General features: G+C 46.3%; 1 protein-coding gene across 1 annotated transcript in view; it reads left to right on the plus strand.

Moving 5' to 3' along the window:
- Positions 1-26074, plus strand: part of VPS53 (VPS53 subunit of GARP complex) — a 693920-nt gene that overhangs the window by 289732 nt on the left and 378114 nt on the right. The window contains exons 9-10 of the mRNA XM_069226380.1: positions 18022-18165; positions 19287-19429. Coding sequence (XP_069082481.1) covers positions 18022-18165; positions 19287-19429 — 287 coding nt within the window. The remainder of the gene's footprint in view (positions 1-18021; positions 18166-19286; positions 19430-26074) is intronic.

Here is a 26074-nt window from a genome sequence, read left to right on the forward strand (position 1 = left end):
CTGTTGAAGTTATTTATTTGAGATTACTTGTAAATTACAAATTACACTCCCTATGGATTCACGTGGAGCTGTAAAGCGAATACGGGAGATTGGCATAAACGCTTAGGTTGAGAATAACCAGGTTTGTTGTGCCTTCCTATATTGCATAAGCTAAGGTTATTTGCGTATTGCGATCAGACTTTTATTCCACAGATGTGTCCTTTTGACCTGGGAACGTCTGGCTCCCCAGTTGTGTACTTATAGTACAGAATTTCATAGGTAGCAATGTTTTAGGATGTTGTTGGAGGGGGGTATCTTTTGAATTTAGAAGTAATGAATGAGCTTCTATTTCAAGGTGCTTTGAAAGAAATGTATTTTTCTACTGTTACCCAGTGCAATCGATATAGATGATTAGATACTGAATCAGGTTTGTGCCTGTTGAGGACACGTTTTGATTTTCTTCTGATATGTCGATTCTTTTATTCGGTATTCCAAGGTAGACCGAGTTTTCATTGTACGAGTGGGACTGTGCTAAGGCTATCATCGTTCCATGCATGAGAGCGAGGAAAGGAAATATTCTTCTAAGAGTTCAAATCTGATAGGTGCAGCTGTTGGCAGCACATGCAGTTTAATTCTGTAGTGTTAGTGCTGAATCTAAGAAGAAGTCTAGATCACTGACTTTAGATGCAGGCTTGTGACATTCACCCACAGAGGAAGACCAAAATGTGATTTCCCACAGGTTCACTTTATTAGGACTCTGGAATATTTCTACTTTTTATTCATCCATAATTAGAATAATTCTAATGTGTGTGCTAGGCTTAACAGAGGATTACTCGGGTCATATTGAACGTTAATTGTTAATTTTATGTCATCTGCATAGAGCTTGGTAACTGCATTGATTGTTTTAATAACATCTTCAAAGGTTGGATGTAGAGATTGAATAGTTGGGAGGACAAGGCTGTTCCCCAACAAAGAGGCATAGGCACTAAGGAGACAACTCCTGGTTGGGCAAACAGTCACAAAGATGACAGACATCTCATCCACCTTATTACTAGTTCCATGGGACAGAAGACACTTCTAGTAAGCTGGGCGGTTTATCAACCACAATTGTAACCTGTTCACCAATCTCTACATTAGACCCTTATTCTTTAGGTACATGAAGGGACACAAAAAAAGAATGTTGGAGGAAAGTAATCCACCACAGACCTGTGGATATGCGGGCTAAGTACTGTGAATGCATGTTAAGTTAAACACAAGATGGGGTGGGTGATGGGTTGTTGGCACCAACAAGTATGGCGGCAGTTGAGAATGCAGGTGGCCTTGCAGAGTGGGTTACAGAGGAATGTAATGAATGTCCAACGCACGGGTTCAATTTGCGGTGTACTTTCAATAAAGTAATCCCTGAATACAGTATATTTTTCGATATGTTTACTAGATGGCATGTTTTGTCTGCGCAATAAAGTTAACAAGCCTTTGCAAAGCCAGTAGGTCTCACCTATGCAATTGTGTTTTAGCCATATTGTACACCAGTGTGACTGATGTTCAGCATGGCTAAAAGTTAGTGGCATGGAGTGGGATGGAGAGGGATAGATTGGAGTTGGGTAGACTCTGGTATAGTGGAATAGGGTAGATTGGGAATAGAATAGAGTGGGGTAGATCGGTGTAGAGTTGGGTGGGGCTAGAGTGGGGTATGGTGGATTGGGTAGATTGGAGTGCAGGAGTTGGGTAGATTAGCATGGTAGATTGGAGTGGGGGAGATTGAATTAGGGGAGATTGGAGTGAAATGGGGTAGATTGGACTGGGATATATTGGGATAGTGTGTAGTGGAGTGAGGTGGGGTAGTAGATTGGGAAAGAGTGGAACACAGTGGATTGGGGTAGATAGAAATGAGGTAGATTGGAGTGGGGTAAAATTGTGTGAGGTAGATTAGAGTGGAGTGGGTTAGATTAGAGAGGGGTAGATTAGAATGGAGTAGGGTACATCATTACAGTGGAGTGGGGTAGATTAGTGTGGGTTAAATTGGAGTGAAGTGGGGTAGATTGGAGTGGGGTAGATTGGAGTGAAGTGGGGTATATTGGAATGGAATGAGGTAGATTGTAATGGAGTGAGGTATATTGGAATGGAGTGGAATACAGTAGGGTGGAGTGGGGTAGACTGGTAGATTGGAGTGGTGTAGGGTGGATTGGAGTGTATTAGGTTGAAGTGTATTTGGATAGAGGGTGTGGGGTAGATTGGGATGGGGTGGAGTAGACTGGAGTGAGATATATTGGGTTAGGGTTGGACAGATTGGAATGAAGTTGAGTGGAGTAGATTGGGGTAGTTTGGAGTGGGGTGTATTCGATGGGGTAGAATGGTATATGGGCGTTTGGTGTGGGGTGAGGTAGACTGGAGTGTGTTGGAATGCGGTTGAATTGTGTGAAGTGCGCCAGATTGGACTGGAGTGGGGTAGATTTGAGTGGCATGTGGTTTTATGGAGTGGGGTTTAATGGGTAAAGTAGGATGGAGTGGGTTGGGTAGAATAGGATGGATGGAGATTGGAGTAGAGTGGGTGGGTTGGAGTGGGGTAGAGTGGGGTGGAGTGAAGTTGGATATATTAGATTGGAGTGGAGGCAGATAATTTGGGGAGAGTGTAGTGTAGTGGGGTAGATTAGGATGGAGTGAAGTAGACTAGGTGAATTAGGATAGGGTATAATAGAGTGGAGTGGGCTAGATTGGGGTGGGCTGGATTTGGGTGGGCTAGACGAGATTAGGGTAGATTGGAGAGGGGTGAACTGTGCTGTTGTGGGTTAGATTAGAGTGGAGTGTGCTAGATTGGAGTCGGGTAGATTGTAGTGAAATGGAGTGTGTGATTTGGGTGGAGTGGAATAAACTAAGGGAGTGGGGTAGACTGGAGTAGGGTAGAATGGGATGGAGTGAAGTTGGATATATAAGATTGGATTGGAGGGAGATAATTTGGGGAGAGTGTAGTGTAGTGGGGCAGATTAGGACGGAGTGATGTAGACTAGGTGGATTAGGATAGGGTAGAATAGAGTGGAGTGGGCTAGATTGGGGTGGGCTGGATTTGGGTGGGCTAGACGAGATTAGGGTAGATTGGAGAGGGGTGAACTGTGCTGTTGTGGGTTAGATTGGAGTGGAGTGTGCTAGATTTGAGTCGGGTAGATTGTAGTGAAATGGAGTGTGTGATTTGGGTGGAGTGGAATAAACTAAGGGAGTGGGGTAGACTGGAGTAGGGTAGAATGGGATGGAGTGAAGTTGGATATATAAGATTGGATTGGAGGGAGATAATTTGGGGAGAGTGTAGTGTAGTGGGGCAGATTAGGACGGAGTGATGTAGACTAGGTGGATTAGGATAGGGTAGAATAGAGTGGAGTGGGATAGATTGGGGTGGGCTAGATTGGTGTGGGCTGGATTTGGGTGGGCTAGACAAGAGTAGGGTAGATTGGAGAGGGGTGGACTGTGCTGTTGTGGGTTAGATTGGAGTGGAGTGTGCTAGATTGGAGTCTGGTAGATTGTAGTGAAGTGGAGTGTGTGATTTGGGTGGAGTGGAATAAACTAAGGGAGTGAGGTAGACTGGAGTAGGGTAGAATGGGATGGAGTGAAGTTGGATATATAAGATTGGATTGGAGGGAGATAATTTGGGGGAGAGTGTAGTGGGGTAGATTAAGATGGAATGGGGTAGACTGGGTGGATCGGAGTTGAGTGGGCTAGATTGGGTTGGGCTAGATTGGGTTGGGCTAGATTGGGTTGGGCTAGATTGGGTTGGGCTAGATTGGGTTGGGCTAGATTGGGTTGGGCTAGATTGGGTTGGGCTAGATTTGGGGGGGCTGGATGTGAGTGGGCTGGATGTGAGTGGGCTAGACTAGAGTTCGGTAGATTGGAGTGGGGTGGACTGTGTGTTGTGGGTTAGATTGGAGTGTAGTAGGGGAGCTTGGAGTGAAGTGTGTTCGATTTGGGTAGAGTGGAGTGAAATAAACTAGGGGAGTGAGGTAGACTGGAATGGTGTGGTGTAGACAGGAGTAGGGTAGAATGGGGTTAGACTGGAAAGGGGTAGATTGGAGTGGGGTAAATTGTGAGTGGAATGGGGTAGATTGGGTTAGAAGAGAGTGGGGTAAATTGGGTTAGACTGGAGCTGAGTTGGGTAGACTGGGGAAGAGTGGAGTGGAGTACAGTGGAGTGGGTAGAGAGATTGGAGTGGGGTATATTGGAGTGGTATGGGGTAGAATGGGGGTCGAGTTGATTTGAGTGGAATAGTTTGGATGGATTATGGTGGAGTTGATTTGAGTGAAGTGGGTAGAGTGGCGTGAGCTAGATAGGGGTGGAATAGTTTGGAGTGAGGTAGATTGGGGTAGATTGGAGTGACGTGGGGTAGATTAGAGCAAAGTAGAATAGAGTGGGGTAGATTGGAGCAGAGCAGATTGGATGGGTTAGATTGAAGGTGGATAGTTTGGCATGGAGTTGGCAACCGTAGATTGCAGTGGGGTTGATTGAGGTGGAGTAGGTTAGATTGGACAATAGTGGGGTAGATTTGAGTGGCTTGTGGTAGATTAGAGTGAAGTGGAGTGGGGAAGATTGGGTGGGTTGGGGCGGAGTGGAGCTGGATAGAGTGGAGTGGAGGGAGCTAAATTGGAGACGAGTGGGGTGACGTAGACTGGAATGGAGTGTAGTGGGGTAGATTGGGTGGATTAAAGTAGGGTAAATTGTATTGGAGTGGGGTAAATTGGAGGGGGTAGTTTGGAGTGGAGTAAGTAGGGATAGATTGGGTAGGGGTAGAGTGGGATGGGGTTGATTGGATTGGAGTGGGGTGGAGTGAGTGAGCTTAGATGAGGCTGGCGGGAGTGCGGCCGCACGGCGGTTACCGCCACCCACCAAGGTTGTAATGAGGCCCATAATTATGCTTGTTGAAAAATGGAATGTTAGTAGGGGAGACAAAACTCTTGCAGCAGGTTGGGGGCGATTTGTCCAGCTGCCCTAACACACTGAATTTTGAATCTGAGCTCCTTAGTTTTATGTTGTAATCATGGGTTTTAGCCCAATCAGATATTCTTGGCTGTCATGTGTTTGGGCAGTCTCATAGCCAGACATGCAAACCACATTAAGAAAGATGTTTGCTGCAGAATTACACCTGAAGTACAGAAACGGCACAAAGGAGTATCCGAGGTCCCCAAAGCTGCAATATACACATCAACATTGCTAACCATAGACTGTTGCGTAGTTACAATCTTTATGTAAATTTTTGTCAGGAGTGCATGAAGAACATCAAATAAATTTTGCATATAACATAACATGATCATTGAATAATACATCTTAAGGGAATGGTAATTAGAAGCATAACAACTTTCTTGCAGAAAGAAAGGTGAATGGATGAAACTGGCGTGAGGAGCTACATCAGAATTGGATATAAAAAGTTTTGGACAAATTTGCTTTATATTTTGTATGACAGCGTGTTACCCGAGCATCCAAATATAACTTTACTTTCTTGGTGAAGATCGCATCATTGAAAATGTTTTTTCTCATTCCTTTTATCTGACCGCTTTCCTCTTCCTTTGTTCTTCTTTTTCATCTCTCCTGCTTCACCCACCTTTATTGCTTTGATAAGACCTTTGGATAGATTAAAGAAGTATTGAAATAAATATCATAACAATATCTTAGAAAACTATATTTTTTAACTTTAAAGCACTTCTGGGTTTCTTGCTCTCTCTGTGCATTTTTTGTTTTGTTTAAAATTCTTTATTGGCATTTAAAACAAAACCTCCACATGTGATACAGTAGAAATTGATAAGTACTACCAGAAGATCAATCCCTATTGCAATAATAGCATTAACAACATGATACTGATAAGATACAGATTGAAAATGCACGAGAAGGGGGCAAGGGAAGTTACACATCTGTAGTTTGTGAATCTCACCATTCAGAGGAGTAGTCAACATAGATGAAAACTCTTACAAATAACAGAAAACCTTTTCAAACAACTCGACTCTCTGGACTCCACCTTACTTATCTGCACTGTTGGAAACTGACACATCAGCGTCATCTGTCCTCTACAGTTAGAATTACACAATACTTTCACACAAGAGTTTCGACCTTCGATCTATGACTGGAAAACAATTACTTAGACCTATTGAGGTGTACTTGATGTCAACAAACAAGGGCACAACAAAGTTTACATTATGTTGGCATGTCTTGACATGCTAAAAGCCTTTAAAAGGTTACTATTGTGACGAAACATGTGTTGGCAATGGCTGTGGAACTATCTTCACATTTTATATGTTAATCTGATGCTTCAAACACCAATAAAAGGACCTCACTTCAAATGGACTCATTTGGACAAATGCATCGAAATTAACTTTATATGAGTGCTGCAGTATTTGTAGGACTATATATATAGTGTTACCTTGGTGGTGCACTTCCACATGCTTTTGGGTAGTAAAGCATCAATCACTGATCAACATTACGCTATTGTGTTATCATTGACTAACATTTTCAGTGTGCTTGTAATTACTTACTACTGGATATTCTAAGGATGTGCACCTATTGATACCACTACTACCGATTCTATGTATGTACCTTTTCAATCCCCTGGCTGGAGCCCCGAACGCGTTGTAGGTGAGAGAATGATGTGCTGTGTATCCTATATAGCTTGTGCAGTAGCCGGGCTAGCAGATAGCCACACGGGGAAGGGAGTTGGAACAGGAGGAGTAGCCATAGCCGAAGCCCTTTGAGAGGCGCCGGATCTCCCAGCACATTATGTAGGCAGACGCATGGTCCCCAGGTGTGGCTCACCCTGAACCTGTGTCAACCTTGCTGTAACAGGCCCTGTGAGCTAGGGAGCTGGTGGGGTTCATCTTCTCACACAATTTGAGGACATAAGTGTCCCAAAGTGTGGCTGTGCCATCATTCACCTGCAGTTGTTGATCATGTGCCATAGCATCAGCTTCTACCTGAGACCGCTTGTGTTACCTGAAGCCAGCAGCTAATCGTAGGTTTGCTGTAGTGCTTTCCAAGACATGGCGATTTAGCGCTTGGAGGACTAATGTGAGATCTACTCATTTTAGGTAGTATTTATTGCGCTTAGTGTGCTTTGTGATCGCAAAGAGGTACAGGAGTGGGCGGAGTGATAAGCGTACGTCTATCACTGCTGTAATTTGATCCATTATCAGCACCCAGGTACGAACCAGTGGTGGGCACCCTCGGACCATGTGTGGTAACATGGCATCTGCATTGCCACATCACAGATAAGCTGATTAAGTTCTCGGGAAAATTGCGCGTAGGTGGTGTGTTGTGAGGTACGTTTAATGTAAATAATTGAATTGTGTAAATTTAAGCCGTGCATTATGTGTAACGTGCTTGACCTGCTCCAAGCCCACTGCTTATGAGTCAGTTCCACCCATAGCGATTCATCCCATTTGGATTTACCCTGAGATGCATATGCTGAGTTTCATGCTTGCAATGCTGCGTAGATCACAGAAATTGCTCTGCAGCCCAACTCGTGTGTTAAAAAGCATTGTAGGCCCAGGTATACTGCCGGTTCACTCTGTCCCGCTGCCCACATGTCTCCCGTTGCCAGTACAAGTGCATTATTCCCCACAGAGAGGCCGGTGCCAAGGTCATAGAGTTCTTTCAGACTCTTGAATGAAAGTAGGATGCCATCACTGTAGAGGTTTCCCACTCGCAGTATCCCTGTCTCCTGCTATGGTGTAGGGTCATGGACCCAGATTAGGGCCCTTGTGGCCGGCATACCCCATAAAGGCAGCTGTGGTGCTTAAGGGACCCCTGCCTGCTTGGGCTGCATGTATCTATTACAAACCTGCTTGACTACATGTACATGCCTACTGTTAGAAATGGGGTTTCTGGTTGGCTAGGGTATGCACCTCAGCCAGGCAGAACTTACCCACTCTAGTCAGGGCAAGGGAGTTACACGTCCAAGATAACCCCTGCTCACCCCCTTGGTAGCTTGGCACGAGCAGTCAGGCTTAACCCAGAGGCAATGTGTAAAGCGTTTGCACAACACACACAACACATGTGACGCAATATCCCCAAACACAACACCAGATTATATGAAAATATACTGTATTGTACACAAGGCAATTATCAGACCAAACATCACATATCAGTACTATCCTGCTACCTTAGCAGTTGTCAGAACGTTATACATTAGTTACTCTGCAACCTAGCAGTAGTCACACATTACACACAGGTTACTCAGTATTCTGCAACATAAGCAGTAGTCAGGAAAACACGTTATTACATCACAGCACTTGTCATAAGAATATCATAAAATGCCCATAGTAGGAACATTAGAAAACATATGGCAAGTTAGAAAAATATATTAGCAAGCATGTCCATAAAAGGAACATTTGCATACACATATGTGAAAACTTCAAACGCAGGTAGGTAATATATGAATCAAACAAAAGTCTGTAGAAAGAACTTTGGATTGCAACTATATTGGTCCTTTAAACAATACCTGGTTGGATGAAGGCACCTCCAGTGCCTAGAAGCCGAACAATGGGGCCCCGGCGCTCCTATGCGCAAAACAAGGGCCTCCATTATACTCTTGGGTCAGAGGAGGGTGACATGCACCTCCTCTCTTTTATAGACAGGCCCCTCAGGGGACCGTGATTACTGGGGGCCCCCCAGGGCCTCAACCGGCCCTCACGAGGGGGGCCAAAGCCAGCAAAAACAACTTAGGGCAGGAGTGGGGCACCACGCACCCCCTCCGGTTTAATGACAGGCCCCTCCCGGGACCGGCGATCTCCTGGGGCCCCCCCGGGCCTCCACTGGCCCTTCCACCAAGGGGGGGGGGGGGCACATTAATGCCCGTTTTACCTAACAGCAGAAAAGGAGCGTCCTGCTCCTAACGCAGAGGCCAGGGGGAAGGGGGCACTCCCCGCGCCTTCCCCTGGTCCTGCCGTGAAGCCACAAGAAGATCAGACCCCTCCTGGGGCCAGAGCAGACACTCGCCTGCACCCGATGCGGTGCGCGAGTGTTCTTCCAGCTTCCCGGGCCGCTGCCGTGATCTTATTTAAAGGGGCACAATGCAGCAAGGAGCCTACGAGCTCCCAAGGCTCCATAAGCGCGCTGCAATCAGCGCTATGGCAGCCGCAACCACGGAGAAGCACCCCTCGTGAAGAAATGGATGCAGGGGTCAGGGGCCACAGCACCCTGCCCCTGGGGAGCAGAATCTTAAGACAAGGTCCTCAGGTGGAGGGCCCAGCTACAGGCCAGCACAAAGGAAAAGCAGCAAATGGCAAGTCCTTCACAGTGACCAGGCAGGTCACAGGTCAGCACAGCAGCAGCAGTCCATGGCGGTTCCTGGTGAGTCCTTTCAGCCTTTGGTGTCCAGTTCCAAGATGATTCCAAGAGTCTCCAAATTGTGGGGAAAATTCCCCTGTACTTCTAGTCAGTTCTTACAGTGTTTTACAATGGTAGGGAGAGAAGGTTCCAGACAGTTACAACTGGTTCTGGTAGTGCCCCCTCTCTCCTTTCAGCACAGGCTCCAAACATCAGTGGGGGGTTAACGACCCTATTGTGTGAGGCCAGGGCACAGTCTTTACAAATGCAGGTGTGCCCCTCCTCTCCCTTCTCTCATCCCAGGAAGACTATTCGGTATGCAGATGCACCTCTGTGACACCTCCACCCTCCCTGTGTACAGGCTGTCTGAAAAGTATGCACAAAGCCCCAACTGTCACTCTGCCCAGACGTGGATTGGAGTCAAGCTGCAAAACAACAGAGTCATAAGTACAGATAAATGCGCACTTTCTAGAAGTGGCATTTCTGTGATAGTAATAAAAAATACACCCACACCAGTAAGCAGTATTTATTATCACCATCACAACCATACCAAACACGCCTACGCTACCCCTCATAAATCAGACAATACCCCTTACACATAAGGCAGGGCATTTCTAATGCAATCCTATGAGAAGGCAGCACTCACAGCAGTGAGACACCAAGTTAGGCTGTTTGTCACTACCAGGACAGGCCATGCAATATGGCACATGTCCTGCCTTTCTACATACATGGCACCCTACCCATAAGGCTAGCTAGGGCATACCTTAGGGGTGACTTACATGTAGTAAAAGGGGAATCCTGGGCCTGGCAAGTAAGTTTAGATGCCAGGTCCCTGTGGCAGAAAACTGTGCATGCAGGCCCTGCGCTAGCAGGCCTGAGACAGGTTTAAAAGTCTACTTCAGTGTGTGCCGCAAGCAGCGCTGCAGGCCCACTAGTAGTATTTAATTTACAGGCCCTGGGTATAGAGATACCACTGTACAAGGGACTTATAGGTAAATTAAATATGCCAATTAGGTATAAGCCAATCATACCAACTTTAGATGGGAGCGCACCTGCACTTTAGCACTGGTCAGCAGTGATGAAGTGCTCAGAGTCCTAGAGCCAACAGCGAGAGGTCAAAAAAACCAGGAGGAAGGAGGCAAAAAGACTGGGGATGACCCTGCTTAAGGCAAAAAGACCAACACCTACCCTTTCCTCTAGCCAGACCTCCTGACATGAGCAGCCAGTTTAACACTCCCAAGGCCCCAATGTCTGCCTTCACCAGCCTGCTGTCTCACATCTTGTCTACCACTATCCATTGCATGGGCCACTGTAATTGTCTGGCGGCGAAATACAGCTTCAGGTCTGGCACAAGGCCCCCCCTTCAGCATAGGGCGTTAATGCAGGAGAATCGAAACCCACTTAGCGGTCCCCCATACAATATCGGATTCCAGCCCTCAGAGGGTTCTGAAATATGACATAGCCAGCAGTACTGGCAGCACCACAAAAAAATACAGGAGTCTCAGAAGGACCAGCATCTTTGTTATGGATACACCGCCCATAGGTGAGAGAGGTAGCTGCATCCAGAAATGTATGTACTGCCACATTGAGTTTAGGACTCGGCCATGGTTCGTGTCAAGGGTCTTCGTCAGTGTGATAAATATTCACACTGAGGTAGCAGAAAGTTTCAAAGTTCCAGGGGAGGTGCTCCTGTTGTAAGATGTCCTGATGCCCATGGTCCCCTTGTCATAGAGGAAAGACACAGACTTTGTCCCTATTCACCTTGAGACTGGCCAGGTCACCAAATCGGTCCAGCAGCTCACAGAGGGCTGTCAGAGAGTTGGTGTGATCTCTCAGATGTACTAGCAAGTCGTCTGCATATAAGGACATATTGTACCAGTCTGTTCCCACCGGATGCCCCAGGACAGGCCCCTATCTCACAGTAAAGCCACCAAGGGCTCCATGGCCAGTGTGAAAAGTACCGGTGAAAGATAGCCACCCTGTTGGGGTCCCCTTCCTATGGCAAAGGAGTGCAAAATATGACATACAGGGTGCACCCTAGCTCACGGTTTTGTATGTGAACTTGACCCAGCCAAGAAATACAGGGTCCATTCCCATTGCCTCTAACTCCCAGTGCAGATATGATCAACCTAGTGTATCAAATGCTTTTTCGAATTTCAATGAAACCTCTACTGGAAAGCCATCCATCTCAGCCACCGGTCCCTAAATATGACTGAGTCGCTGCGTGTTGTAACATGTCGCTCTCTGTGGAACAAAACTGCACTGGTCAGGGTGGACAAGTGTACCAGGCACTGGTAGCAGTCTATTCGCGAGGACTTTGCACAGTATATTGTAGTCTATGTTGAGCGTTGATAATGGGCGATAAGAGTCCACCTCGAGTGGGTCCCTACCTGGCTTTGGTAGCACTACTGTGAGGCCTTACCGGAAGAGATTCTGGGAGTGTGTCTCGTTTATGCGCTTCCTGATAAATCTCCAGCAGTTTGGGAGCAAGGGTGGCCATGAAAGTTGAGTAAAACCCCCACAGGGAATTCATCTGTGCCTGAGGCCTTAGCCGAGGCCATCTGTCATATCGCCATTTGGATCTCCTCCATCTGAGGGGGCTGTTCCAACTCACAGTTGTAACAGAGTCAGGCTGGGAAGAGTCACCCCCCACAAGTAGTCCCTCACATATTCGAGAGGGAGTTTTGGGGGAGGAGAATAAAATTGCTCATAGTACCGAGCAAACACTGCCTTAATATCTGCCTGAGTATTTGTCGTATGGCCTACGCTGTCCCGAATAACACCTATTAAGGTTTTGGGGGACCTCTAAGCGCAGTAACCACGCCAACGTCTGTTGTGGTTTATCACCGTCCCCATGTTGGCGAACCAGGAATTTCCTTATAATCCAAGTCACAAAGCCACCGCACCTCCACGCAATATTTGCAACATAAGTCTATCAAGCACAGTCAAGTGGCAGGCATTGTCACTGCCTCGATCTCCAACATCCATATACACGCTTCCAGGTCTGCATCGGTTCGAGTGAGGGACTCCATAACCCCCAAAAGGCTGTGCCTTTACAGTGACCCCTTGTGACCACTTTTATGGCATCTCATTCCAGCCCCCTAGAGCCAACTGTCCCATCAGTCTCTTCAAAACAGCATAAAAGATGTGTGGCAATGGTGCCCCTATTGGGCACATTGCATCTGCCCTGAGTCTCCATGTAGGAATGAAAGCTTGGTTCCCTCCCCATTGTATTGTGAACTTCAGATGGCTATGATAAGATATCGTCCTGCCCAGGTATTCGGAGCAACGTCTGAGTAACAAAAGAAATTATCTAATCGGGTATATACCTGGTGATCCAGGACAGAATATGAGTATTCCACTTCCCGGGGTTGTTCCAAACACCAAATATCATGTAGGTGGGACATCCTGAACCACTGCTGAAAGTGTTTTGTTGCCTGAATCACCTTTGTGCCTGGGAGAGGAGGTACTGCACAGTCAAGGTCTGTGTTCTGAGTAGCAATTATGGGGCGCGGTGGCGGAGTAGGACAACCTGGGATGCTGGGTGCCCTTTCGATTGAAAAGATTTTCGGAGCCCTAGTGGATAGGACCATGCGTGCCAGCCAGTCTTCCTAAAAAAAAAAAGCTCAGTGTTTAGCCTGCTGAGCCCTCCGGATATCCCAAAAATGTATGTTATTGCATTGGGAGCGCCCCTCCATATCTTCGACCCTCACCTTGAACGCCTGCACCTTTGCCTGTAAGGTTTTCAGCTCTTCTTGCATGGATACCAGCAACATGAGAGAGGATTCCATGCCAAACTTGCATGTTCTGCAAGTTTGGCATGGTCTGCCCTCAACAGACCAGTCTCCATCTGAATTATCCCGAGTTGTGCCTCTATTGCCATCTTGGATTCCTGGATAGCAAGCAGAATCTTATCAAATGTTCCTGTATGCTTCTCCAGTGTACTTTCCAATTGGCAGAGTGGGTCTGCCTGTGTTGGGGTGGCTGCCAGCATGGCTATGATGGATTTCTGGGGCAGGGGTTTAGATGTCTTGGGGCGAATCATGCCCCCACCGTTGCTAGTCCCGGGGTTCGGACTAGTGCATGATCCTCAGTCCTCTAGCCACAACAGGAGCAATCAGTAGAGGATGTGCCTTTTTATGAGCTTCGCTGTGAACCCTGTGGGGAAACGACATTGGGAACCCACTCAGGGCTGCGATCCCAGCCCCCGCAACAGAATCAAGAGCACCCCAGGATGCCATTGTTTGACAATAGGCACTCTGCCATTCAGAACTCCTCACCAACCAGTGTTTCTGTGCACTTCTGCCAGCATACCAACTTCAGTTGCCTCTCTGTATGGTGTGTCTGCAGTAAGCAATGTATCTTCACGCTTCCCAATGGTTTTGTGGTCAATTGTACCTTATTCACTACGGCCTGCCAAGCTCTGTCTCAAAGGCAGCAAATGGTTCACTTAATTCCCTGGCACAATACAGCACAGACAAGGCCCCGTTATGCATCCAGTCTCAGAAAAAAAATGTTGCAGGGAAACAAGGCTGAAAGTCAGATGCCCTCCCACCCCCATCCCCACTGTCTAACACTTCCCCAGTTGCCCCCACTAGCAAGTCCGGGGAGTGTATGGGCCAGGAATATGCACTACTTGAATCCCTGGCGTCCCTGTTTACCTCCAGGCACTGTGCTGATCCACGAGTCAGGCCTGTCTGCTACACAGTTCTGTTGGGCTGTAGTTGTTCCGAGTCCTCCTTTGTTAGTTCTCCTCTGTTGCTGCCCCCCGAGGCAGGATGCCTTCTTTAAGATGTACCCCATCAGGGAGATGTCAGAGCATACGATCACCAAACTGTGAACAAGATCGGTGCATAATAAATGAGGCTGGGCCCTATTCAGCACTGAGCCTCAGCTCAATGTGTCCCTGTACGGCGCCATATTGGCCACACCCCTTCTTTTTTGATCTTACAATCAGTCAATCAATCAGGAATTTGCACTATTCACCCATGAGGGTCTCAAGCCGCTGAAGTGGGGAAGGGGGAAATGGGTAAGGGGGAGGTGCTGCTACTGCTCGAACAGCCAGGTCTTGAGAAGTTTCCTGAAGGTAAGGGAGGGAAGAGTGTTCCATGTTTTGGCGGCAAGGTGCGAGAATGATCTACCGCCGGTTGTAGTTCTGTGGACTCGTGGGATGGTTGCGAGGGCGAGGTCGGCGGAGCGGAGATGCCAGGTCGGGTGTAGAAGGAGAGCCGTCTGTTGAGGTATTCTGATCCGGTGTTGTGCAGTGCTTTGTGAGTGTGGGTGAGGAGTTTGAAGGTGATTCTCTTGTTGACTGGGAGCCAGTGCAGGTTTCTCAGGTGGTCTGTGATGTGGCAGTGGCAGGGGATGGCCAGGATGAGGCGTGCTGAGGCGTTCTGGATGCGTTGCAGCCTCTTCTGGAGTTTGGCCGTGGTTCCTGCGTAGATGTCTTTGTGGGTTCCTCTTTCTCTCTTCCTGAAGTAATAGAGCTGCTTAAAAGAAACCTTCAGTTGTGGCAACAATCATTGAGAACACGTTGTCCTTGCACTTTAGAATGGAGCAGGGATTTGATAGTGAGATAGTTAGGCACATGCCTTGACCAGTTTGTTGAACTGGGGCTCAGAGATTTGAAAGAAGAAGGCCAGGGCTCAAGTCTGTTGGTCGATACATTTTTTTCCTCTGAGTGGACTGGAAAGAAGTTTTGTTCTTGAGATGGTGTTCTAGCAGCTTTGCTACAGCCTGGCAGATTTTGACTTAACCTTTTTTCCTTTTCTTAAAATCCAGTGCGCCAGGGTAGCTAAATATGTGACTTTTGAAATTGTAGGCTGAGATATACAGGCAAGAAAAGAACATTGTTGATAAGTACTGCTGATTGTCTCATATAAAATTAGTTTGTGACTACAGAGGACATTGTCTCTTCCCAGACTGGATGGCGGGTATCCTTTTAGTGAGGGTAAGATGTGAGACCAGTCAAGCGGTTGTGCATGTTTATCTGCCACTTTCACATGTGTGTTCTCTCTTTTACAGTGTCTTTTCACATTTGACCCATATATGAGGTCCCTGACCTCTGAATGTAACATGTGCCTTTATTTGATGATACCTGGCTGATTAAAAAAAAATCCAGATTTTTGTTTGTGTATTGTTCTAGGTTTTCTAGCACTAAGACCAGCTAGGATGCACTCCGGTCCTTCTAGTGCATTGTTTCAACTTTTTACTGTTGTCTATTTGTTAGTCTAGATCTTTAGGGATCCTTAGCCCTGACGAATGCCCCATACCAATATAGATGACTTAGAATAGGGCAGAAACATTTTGGCGATAAGACGATGGTCTGAGCCATTGTGTGCCCATTCCATCCGGTGATTGGTTTTAGAAGCACCAAAGGTCACTAATAAAGGTGAAAACCCTATTACTTATAGGTACGTTTGACTTTATCAGGATCCCCCTTTTTGTCCAGAAAATTATCTTATTTAAGAACTCCCTCCATCGGGTTTACCTGGAGGTTGAGTCCGCCCTGGTGGTTTTGTCCTACCAAGGTGGGCAAAGGTTGCTTTGATGAAGACGACGACGACTTTATTCGGTATGAAATAATTCAACCATTAAAACAAATAAACAACAATACATAAGCCAAAGTAACAATAAAACAATATATAAAAAATATCCATCGAATTAAAACAGATAAAACCTCATCATTAAAAAAATAAAAGAACAATTATTTAAAAAACTCTACGTTGCTGCGCCAAGTAATAGCTCCCCTCAGGAACGATCCCAACCCCCTCCACACTAGTGCATATGAGGCCATTTGCAGACACATAAAAGCAGGGCGATATTGCACAAAACCCTTGGGTCTCAACAAAGGTAATAAAAAACGAGTTATAAAAGGTGCATAAAAAACACAGAATAATGTAAAATGGGATAAGGTCTGCAGGGACACCCCGTCACAAGGACAAGGTCTAATAGATTTTTCACCATACTGGCCTAACGGGAAACATAGATTACTTCTAATGATCCCCAAACGAAATTGAGTAATGAGAGACCGTTCCCGCACATCATTTATCTCTAAAAGATAGAGCTCAGGGCCCGCCCCTATCTTTAACATAATAAAATCCCTGACCGATTTTTTTCCTAAGACCTCCCCCTCTCTTTTTGCCCCTTGAATTCTCAAAAAGTTGTCCTTAACCCAATTTTTATCACGACTAGTCAGACCCTCAGAAGTATCAAACAAATCAGGCCGCCCCAAATCATGGGCCGTCTTTCTTATATACGTCAGCCAGGGAAAATTCTTTACATTGTCACAGGCCAAACAATCCCTTAAAATCTCCCTAGTAAAAGTAGCATGTTCATTACTCCAAATAGAGATCCATAACAGGAGGGGAGCCAACTGGAGAGTATCTTGTACAAACTTGAGATCTAGTTCCAGATGAAGGCAGAAACCAGAAGTGTTTTGGCCAACTCCCAATAGCCTTCTACAGAAACGATTTTCTTCTACAGTAGGGGCTCGAGTAGCCATATAACCCCAGAGTGCTGCACCATACAACAGGCCAGGAAGACATTTCCACCTGTAGATTTCAAGCAAAGGCTTGATAGGTTTACTTCCTACTCGTCCAGCAAAATCAAATGTAGCACCAATTGTGGCATGAAAAATCGTACATCTTCTGGCAAAACAGGGTTTCCAAGAACCTTTTTTTCGTCAAAAATGACCCCTAAATATCTCAAACATTTGTCGGTATGTCTCACCAGGTGACAGTATTCTGCAGAGGACTTTGACAATGCTTGAACTAATAGAACGTGGTGTCCCATAAGTGAATCCTGATTTGAAGGCTCTAAGCTGAGGAAAACCTAATTCCTAGATTTATTTGAACTGAGTGAAGGGAGCCCTCACATTTCAATGTGCATTTCTCCCTACCGTTTCTTGCAACCATTGATCTTGAAGATTTACAATTGCAAGAAACGTCTTGGCTGAACGCTTATCCATTCAAATTCGTTTCTAAAACCAGAGAGCCTTCCCAGTTTCTGGATACATCATAGATTTGGCATTATGCAAGTCTGTTTGGGTTGTTGTCATGAAATGCACAAAGCTCACTCCATCATTTTTTTTTTAGTTTCTATTTGTGTTAATGCTTTTATGCCATCCTGTATTAATGCATTTTTATGGTCGAGCTCCCAAGCGCTCTGACCTGTGGTAATCTCTCTGTGGGCTTTTAACCACGCCCACTACTGCTATTCATTCTTTGTTGTGTTTGTCTTTAATGCTTCATTTTTATTGGTGAATTTTGTGAACTGTCCCTCCTTTGTGTGCTGAGTTCCCTCCCAGGTGATTTCACTAAGTGAACATTTTTGGTGGTCATCACACTACATCACACTTTCTCCTGTGTGTGATGGCCCCTCCTCCGGTGTCGGTTTGCCTTTCATCACAGCCGCGATCCTGTTTAGACATTCACGCAGGGGGCCAATAACTCTTGCGCTTATGGTAGCCCTGGCGCTTTGAATTGACTTGCTTATGTCAACTGTTTTACTTTTCATTTTAAATTTGTGCAGCATGAAAAGTCCAGTTAGGAATTTACAACACTAATAGCTCTAACTCGAGTGAACGTTAGACCCATTGCATTGCAAATGCTTGTTGTTTCTTGCTTTTAGAACACACACAGACAGCAAAACACATATCTGCATATGAATGCTAAATGATGGCACTAAACCTGGAATCAGAGGAGTGCGTAATGTGTCAGACCCACCCATTGAATCTTTTTTCTTTTCTAGAGGCCTGGTGGACCCAGCAATGTCCTGCGGGATGCTTGTCTTGTCGCTAATGTTTTAGATGCCAGAATTAAACAAGAAATTATCAAGAAGTTTATTCGACAACATCTCTCGGAGTATTTGGTTTTGTTTCAAGAGAATCAAGACGTAAGTAATCTTCACAGACAACCTGGGAAGAGTTGTGGTGCTGACTGATGAGGGATGAAGTAAGCAAAAAAAAATTGACACATTGTACTTTCAAATTTTTTTTACTACCGTGAGAAATTTGAGATCGCCAAAAAATGCTCTTTTGCACTACAGCTGATCACATGACACTGTGTGGGCTGGTAGTGTGAGATGTGGCCAGGTTGTGTGAGATGTGGCCAGGTTATGTTAACTGTGTTCAGGTGTCATAAGTGTGTGTTTGTGCAAGAATTGGTAAGGCCTGGTGATGAGTCAAGGTTTAGTTTTATAGGTATGGCTTTGGGAAATTACAAATCAGTCAAGTGATACTGATTTCTACACTTGTCTCTGCTATCAGTGTTTTATATAGGATCACTTGTACTCTTACCAGTGTGTCAGTAGTTCTTGGTGTGTAATTGCCACACAACAATTACAGCAAAACCTGTGATCTGGACTTACGGGTATACACTCCAGAACAACACCAAGCTACTTATTGTGAGAGTGCCACTTTGAGCTAATTTGATGGAGATGGCACCAATATCCTGAGTACCAGGAAAGTGTGGTAGGTCACTATATCACATACGATTAATCATGCAGCAATAATATTGCATTCACTACATCTGCTACCACTCACTACAGTGTAAGCTATGTATATAGTTGCTAGTCTTAGTTTCGTTTATATTAACCTCCCAAGGTAAGTGTGGGTGAGGAAAGGTAAATATAATCTTACCTTACACTGTAGTAGTAGGTCTATTTAGTGAGCGCTATATGCCGATATATATTTTCATACGACCCCATTAACGCCAGATATTATTGCCATATAATCTATTGACACGAGTTCCACTCTTTTGCTGCAACAAAGAACTCTCCTATTCATTGGTGTGGTTCTCAGCCTACCGATATGGGGGTGATATCTTCGCACCAGAAGTATCTGTTGGGGACATGTTAGGCAGATTAAGAGGAAAGCATCTTTCTTGCCTGGTATTTGTTTTTGTGTGTGCGTTTTATTTTTTCAGTGAAAGCTGAAAAAACCCTAATCGTGACAAAATAAGCTGGTGTTTGTGTTCTCCCGCTATGTTTCATGTTTGAATCTCTTTGTTTTCAAGGTGGCCTGGCTGGATAAAATTGACAGGCGGTATGCCTGGATCAAGCGTCAGCTGGTGGACTATGAAGAGAAGTATGGCCGCATGTTTCCGGCAGAGTGGTGCATGACTGAAAGAATCGCTGTTGAGTTCTGCACCATTACAAGGTAAGTAGAGAGGGTTTATGAGGCCACTCATAGGAACTACTCTTGCACAAATGTAAGGTACCGACTCACTTCAACTACTTCTAATATTAGACAAGCATAACACAACTAGGAGAACTGGGGCTGTTCTAAGGATACTACTCAGCTCCATGAAACGGCAAGCACGTTTCCATGATATTTACTCTAAGCTCTGCCGCTGTGGTTCTGTGGTAGACATAGCATGCAACACGAATAACACGTGTCTAGTAAGAAATAGAAACACTTAAACATAATGAGGACTGATTCCCTAGTAGCTAGAGTCAAGTACGGAAAGCCTGTGCTGCTATGAGTGGGGATAACCTTTTTTTTTTTTTATCTGTTTATTAAACGTAACATTCACACAACAGTACAATGGCTGTTAATAATTTTGCTATCCATTTGCTTACTTATATTGTTTTACACAGCATTATTGCACAATAAGGTGTCAAAAGAAACGAAAAGAAAAAGGAAAACAAGGAAAGCAAATATAAAGCAACATGAGAATGCAAAACCGAAAGGGCAAGGGAAAAAACAAGGCGGCATTCAGCTTATGCATTATGTATTAGCTAATTGCAGATTAAGGACACAGCTAGTCACTATTAATGTCATTACTAGTTTAAGTAATCCCCCATAGTGCATGGGGAGAGAGAAAAGAAGGAGTGCGGCATATATATGTAAATAAAGTGGGGGGTCACAACTGAGGTATGGAGTGTGTCTATGAGGTTTGGCAGGGTGCTGGGCAGGCGTGACATTGCGTGATCTAGGTATATGCTACATATAGGTACAGACACAAAGAGAGTGTATAACCGTGATGTAGAGATACATTGTGGGGAGGGGAGGATGTTGATAATGGGTATGATTGAGAGTGGCTGAGATTGGGGCAGCTTAATTAAAATGTTAGCGGTGACAGCCAGAGCTGTAATAGGCATGTATGGTGTCCTGTTCACGGGGGTACATGTCGTCTCTGGCCTCCATAGCCACCAGAGAAGTGTCCCAGACTTCGGGGCCCTCTTGGATGAGACCCTTATGTTGCAATAGGTGAAGTGTCTGTGCTTCAGCCTGCGCTCGGTTATGTAAGTCACGAAGCCAGGATAAGAGGGAGGGGACATGTGGAGCTTTCCAGTGCGTTGCTATTAAACGTTTGTAAACCACAAATGCTAAGTCTATAAATCTATGTGTTTGTTTATCCACTCTGGCGCGGTGGCGTATGCCAAGTAAACAGGAGTCAGGTGTGGGGACCAGAGTGTGGGATGAGATGTCTGCTGTGACATCTGTCACATGGTGCCAGGCCGAATTTATTGAATGGCAGCTCCAAACCATATGGAAGAAGTCAGCTGCCGGTGTGGCGCATCTATGACATGTCGGTGTTGTACTCGGATATATTCTTTGGATGCGGACTGGGGATAAATATGAGTGGTGAAGATAATTGAATTGGGTGTAGCGCAGACGAGGGTTGCGGATACTGACTTAACCATTGCGAGAGCGGCAGCCCAAGTCTTCTGTGGTAGAGGTGAGGGGAGAACAGAATCCCAACGCGCCTTCGCATGTGGCAGGGTGGTGCAGATCGCCTCAAGTAATGCTTTATATAATTTAGTTATAATGCCTTTTGTGCTACCTATGGTGAGGATAATAGTGAGTAGCGGAGACTCTAGAGGCTCAGCGCCTCCGGCACCCCAGAGATTATTAAGTAGCCGTTTTATGGCGCTGTATGTCAGAAAGGCACCGTTGTGCATCACTCCTGTGGATACCAGTTCCGCAAAGGTGTGCATCACGGAGCTAGAATATAAATCGCCCACCTGCAGTGTATTTATTCCCCGCGTATCGTGATATGTTGAGAGGGCTTGAGTGGCCGGCAGTAGAAACAGTGGCAGCAAGGGTGAGTAAGGGAGGGAGGGAGCCTTGTTCTGAACATATCTGCGCCAGCAGAAACGAGCTGCTTCCAACAGTATCAGTCTGGGAAGTAGAGGGGGGGCTGGATAGCATTGCAGACAGCAGCTCCTGTGGTGCTATATGTGTTTGCAACGTTGTGCCTTCAGCAGAAGGAGTATCGCGTAGCCATGTGGATAACCATGATAATTGGGCAGCTGCATAGTATCTTTCGAAGTTGGGCATAACCAGCCCACCCGTCTCTTGCGGGTGTTGTGTTGTAGACAATGCTACTCTCCGTCTATCTTTGCCCCAGAGTAGGTTGGTTAATATTGATTGCAGTTTGTTAAAGAACGAGCGTGGCAGGCACAACGGTAAGGCAGTAAAATAATATAAGAACCTTGGAAGGATAAGCATCTTGGCTATCGCCACACGGCCCATGGGGGACAGGGGGAGCGAGCGCCAGAAAGGTATCGAACTACGGGTGGAGCTGAGCACCCTATCAATGTTACCCTCTTTTAAGTCTGTAATAGAGTGATAAATCTGCACCCCAAGATATTTAAAGGTTGCGTCTGACCAGGGTAATTTATATTGTGGCAGTGCCGATTGACGATCAACCGGGATGGAAGTAAGAGGGAAAATACTTGATTTGGACCAATTGACATGCAGACCAGAGGCGAGGGCAAATGAGTCTAGCAGCTGCAGTACCTCTGCCATGAAGGCTGAGTGATTGCGCAAGTATATTAGGGCATCATCTGCATACAAGGATATAATGTGATAGGTGCTAGACTCTGGGATACCCCATATGTGTGCGTGGCTGCGTAGTTTAATTGCTAATGGCTCCATAGCAATAGCGAATAGCAAAGGAGATAGTGGACAGCCTTGTCTGGTGCCTCTGCCTATGGGGAATGCTTCGGAGATAGCGCAACCATTTTTGACACGGGCTGTGGGCCTAGAATAGAGCGTTTTGATCCAATTGATAAAACCGGGGCCAAAACCTAATGCTTTGAGTGTGCATAGGAGATAATTCCAGCTAAGTGTGTCAAACGCTTTTTCAATATCTAGGGAGAGGGCCACCGCTTCAGTGTTTATATTGCTATGCATTATGTGTAGAAGTCTCCCGATGTTCAGGAAAGTGCTTCTACCAGGAATAAAGCCGGACTGATCATGGTGTACTAAACTTGGTAAGTAGGGGAGGAGCCTGTTTGCAAGTACTTTCCCTAGTAATTTGCAATCTGTATTGAGTAAGGAGAGCGGCCTGTATGATTTGACATCAAGAGGATCTCGGCCCGTTTTTGGGTGGACGACTATCAGAGCCTCGTGCATAGAGTCCGTCAATTGTAAGTTATGGTGTGCTTAGTTGAATACTTCTATAAGTGGGTGTAGTAAATGGATAGCATGGGAATTATAGTATTCTACCGGTAGACCGTCAGATCCGGGGGTTTTGCTGCGTGCCATTTGCGACAGAGCTAAGCGCAGCTCTTCAATAGTGATAGGGCCATCTAGAGCGGCGGTATTATCGAGGATAAGTTGATTTTGAGAAACCAGGTGTAGTGTGTCAATAAGGTGCTGCTCTGGGGGAGTGGGGGGCGTATAAAGGGTGCGGTAATATGCAGAAAAGGCATCATTTATGCCTGCCTGAGTGTTAACGATGTGATCAGGGTTTGAACGTATTGCACCAATGCGAAGGCTGTCGAATCAGCCAAGCTAATAACCTGCCCGACCTGTCTCCCTCAGCGTGTTGTCTTGCCATGTAGTGTCTATAGTCGTGTTTGCTTAATCTGTTGTCTGCCTCCTTGAGAGCAGCCCTAAGCAATTGCAGTGTTGTTAGTGTGGACTCTCCGCTGTCAGTCACATTCTCTGCCCTGCGGAGCTTCACCTCTAAGTCTTGTAGTTCTTGGGTAAGTACTTTTCTAACCCCCACTGTGGCCGCAAGGCAGTGTCCTCGTATCACCGCCTTGTGGGCATCCCACTCTATAGAGCGGGATGAGGTTGTATTTTTATTCAATATAAAGTAGTCGGCTAATCTTTTGGACATATCTGTTTGAAAGGGAGGGTCTAAAAGGGCTTCTGGCTGCAATCGCCATGTTGGTATCCGAGTGTGCGTGTGGCCCCAAGCTATAGTTACGCATAGAGGGTTATGATCTGATATCATGCGTGCTAGGTATTCAGTCATGCATACTTAATGAATAACAGATGCGGATACGAAAAACATGTCTATTCTGGTGTGCAGCTTATGTACTGGGGAATAGAAAGAGTAATCGCGGTGAGTGGGGTGGTTCACCCTCCATACATCCCTCAGACCGTTGTTTGATGCCCAGTGCGCTAGGGCCTGTGAGGCACGATTGGAAGGGGCCGTGGCGAGTGGGGGGAACGAGCGATCTATTTGAGTATCTATGACACTGTTATAGTCGCCCCCTATATGCATTCTAGTGTGGGGTCGCTAATATTGCCGGTGGAGAGCGTGGATAGGAAGTCGCGTTGGTTTGCGTTTGGGGAGTACAGTGCGATCAGGGCCAAAGGGGACCCATCTAGGGTGCCTTCGAGTATCACGTGTCTACCATTTGAGTCACACTGTGAGCGAGACAAAGCGAATGGGACCCCAGGTGCAATCCAAATGGCTACTCCGCGGGCATAGGTCGAGGAGGTGGTGCCGTGTAGTTGGCCTTTCCATTTTGAGCGTGTGCTTTCCAGCGTGGACTTAAAAAAATGTGTCTTTTGTAATAAAGCTATGTGTACTTGATGTCTTTTAAGGAAAGCATACACCCTTTGACGTTTACGTGAGGTTGCCATGCCCCTGATGTTCCATGTGAGTATCTTATATTTCAAGATTCCTTGGTGTGTGTGGGTGGCCATAATGTTTTTGTGGCTGTTGTGTGACCAGAGGAGTAGTTGTCTGTTACCCCCGTTATGACATTGTTATGACACTCCGCTGGTATGATTGACCAACCAATGATTATTAAACTGCGAGCTGTGGTCCCATTGCTATGGTGGGTATATCCTGTGTGCCTGCTGCCGTTGTTACAGTTTACTAGCCCTTGATAAAACCAACCACCCAATATAAAGGTGCACACTAAAACAAAATATAGCAATAAATGAGTTATTAACAGATAGAAAACAATTCCGGTGGTTACCGGCGTGAAGGAATGGTCCATATGGAGCAGGGGGGTGCCAGTGAGCATTGGTACAGAGATATGGTGTTACCCCGCCCGGGTCTCTCATGGTTTAAAGAGCAAGGTACGCCAGCCGGAGGGCGCCCATGGGCTGCGCGCCACAGTGAAGGAACAGCGAAGAAACAATGACGGCGTCCCCTGGGCACCGAGCATCCAGAGCAAGGGGAAAATATCTCACCGCAACCGGTGAGCAGGGATAGATGGAACCCAGCTATTCAGCAGATGTCGTCCGCAGTGCGTGGTGTGAGGAAAGGACCCCGTGTGGACTCCGCTGAGTCTGAGTTTATATCCTGCTCCAGGTCAGCGTCTGTTTGCATTGATAAGGCAGTGGGCGAAGCGTTGACTAATCTGGATGTGGTCTGCAGGAGCCGGGAGCGTTCGGATTGTGCCTGTTCAGGCGAGGGCTTAGCTCCTTGTTTTTTGCGTTGCTTGCGACCCGGCGTAGAGAAAGGTCTATTATCATCTTGTGCGCCTGTGTCTAGCGGGTCAGCTAGACCCTTGGCATGCAGCCAAGTCCAAGCGTCTTCCGGTGTAGTGAAAAAGAAGGAGCGAGTGTCGTCCTGCACCCGGAGTCTGGCTGGGAACATCAGCGCATACTTGATGCTGTGTTTGCGGAGGCATGTTTTAACCCGGTAAAAGGAGTTTCGCCTTTTCTGTACTTCTGCTGTGAAGTCTGGATAAGCTGTGATCACGGCATTTTCACAGCTTACTGGGCCAGATTTGCAGAATAATTGTAGGATAAGATCTCTATCTCGGTAATTAAGAAATCTTACTATAAGAGGGCGTGGTTGTGAGCCAGGTGTTGGGGGGTCTGCCTGGAATCCTGTGTGCCCTCTCAACGGAGAAGAACTTCAGGATGTTGTCTTTAAGCATTGTGTCTGTGAGCCATTGTTCTATGAATAATTCAGCGCTTAAGCCCTCTGTGCGTTCAGGGAACCCCACCAAACAAATGTTATTGCGACGGGACCTGCCTTCTGCACCTTCCGCTCTGCGTTTTAAGGAATCCACTTCTGTTGATAGATGCGTTAATTGCAATTGAAGGTCTTTCATAGAGCGGGGAAGGGTCAACGCATCTTTTTCAAGTTCGGACACCCTGTCGGCCAGTGCGTGTTGATCAGTACGAAGTATATTGAGATCTTCTGTTACCGAGCCAATTTTAGCTTCCAGGGTGGTCTTGGTGTCCAGAATGGCTTGCAGTATTCTTTCAAATTGTGACGTGTGTGATTGTAAGGTGAGTTCCAGCTTCTGCAGTGCCGCTTGCGTGGTGGCGTGGGCTTCTGTGGGGGGGGGTGAGGTAGTGTGGTCCATTTTGCCCGGAGGTGCACGTGCGGCCTTTGGCTTGACCATTTGGCAAGCGCAGTAGTGCGTGTATGTTAGCGCTACCCGTCGACTCACAGCGATGAATGCGGCCAAGTTAAGTGTTACGACAGTCTAGCCTAGATGTTAAGGCTGAGTAAAGCATGGGCAGGGCGAGTATCTTGGAGATTAGCAACCTGGTACGTTGACCATTTACTTGCGAGGCCTATAAATTAGATCGCCAGTGGGGATTTATGATGCTAGTGAGCTGTGGACTGAGCGCTGCGAGGTTAGT

The sequence above is a fragment of the Pleurodeles waltl genome, chromosome 3_1 (assembly GCF_031143425.1).
Source record: "Pleurodeles waltl isolate 20211129_DDA chromosome 3_1, aPleWal1.hap1.20221129, whole genome shotgun sequence".
In the NCBI taxonomy this organism is placed as follows: Eukaryota; Metazoa; Chordata; class Amphibia; order Caudata; family Salamandridae; genus Pleurodeles; species Pleurodeles waltl.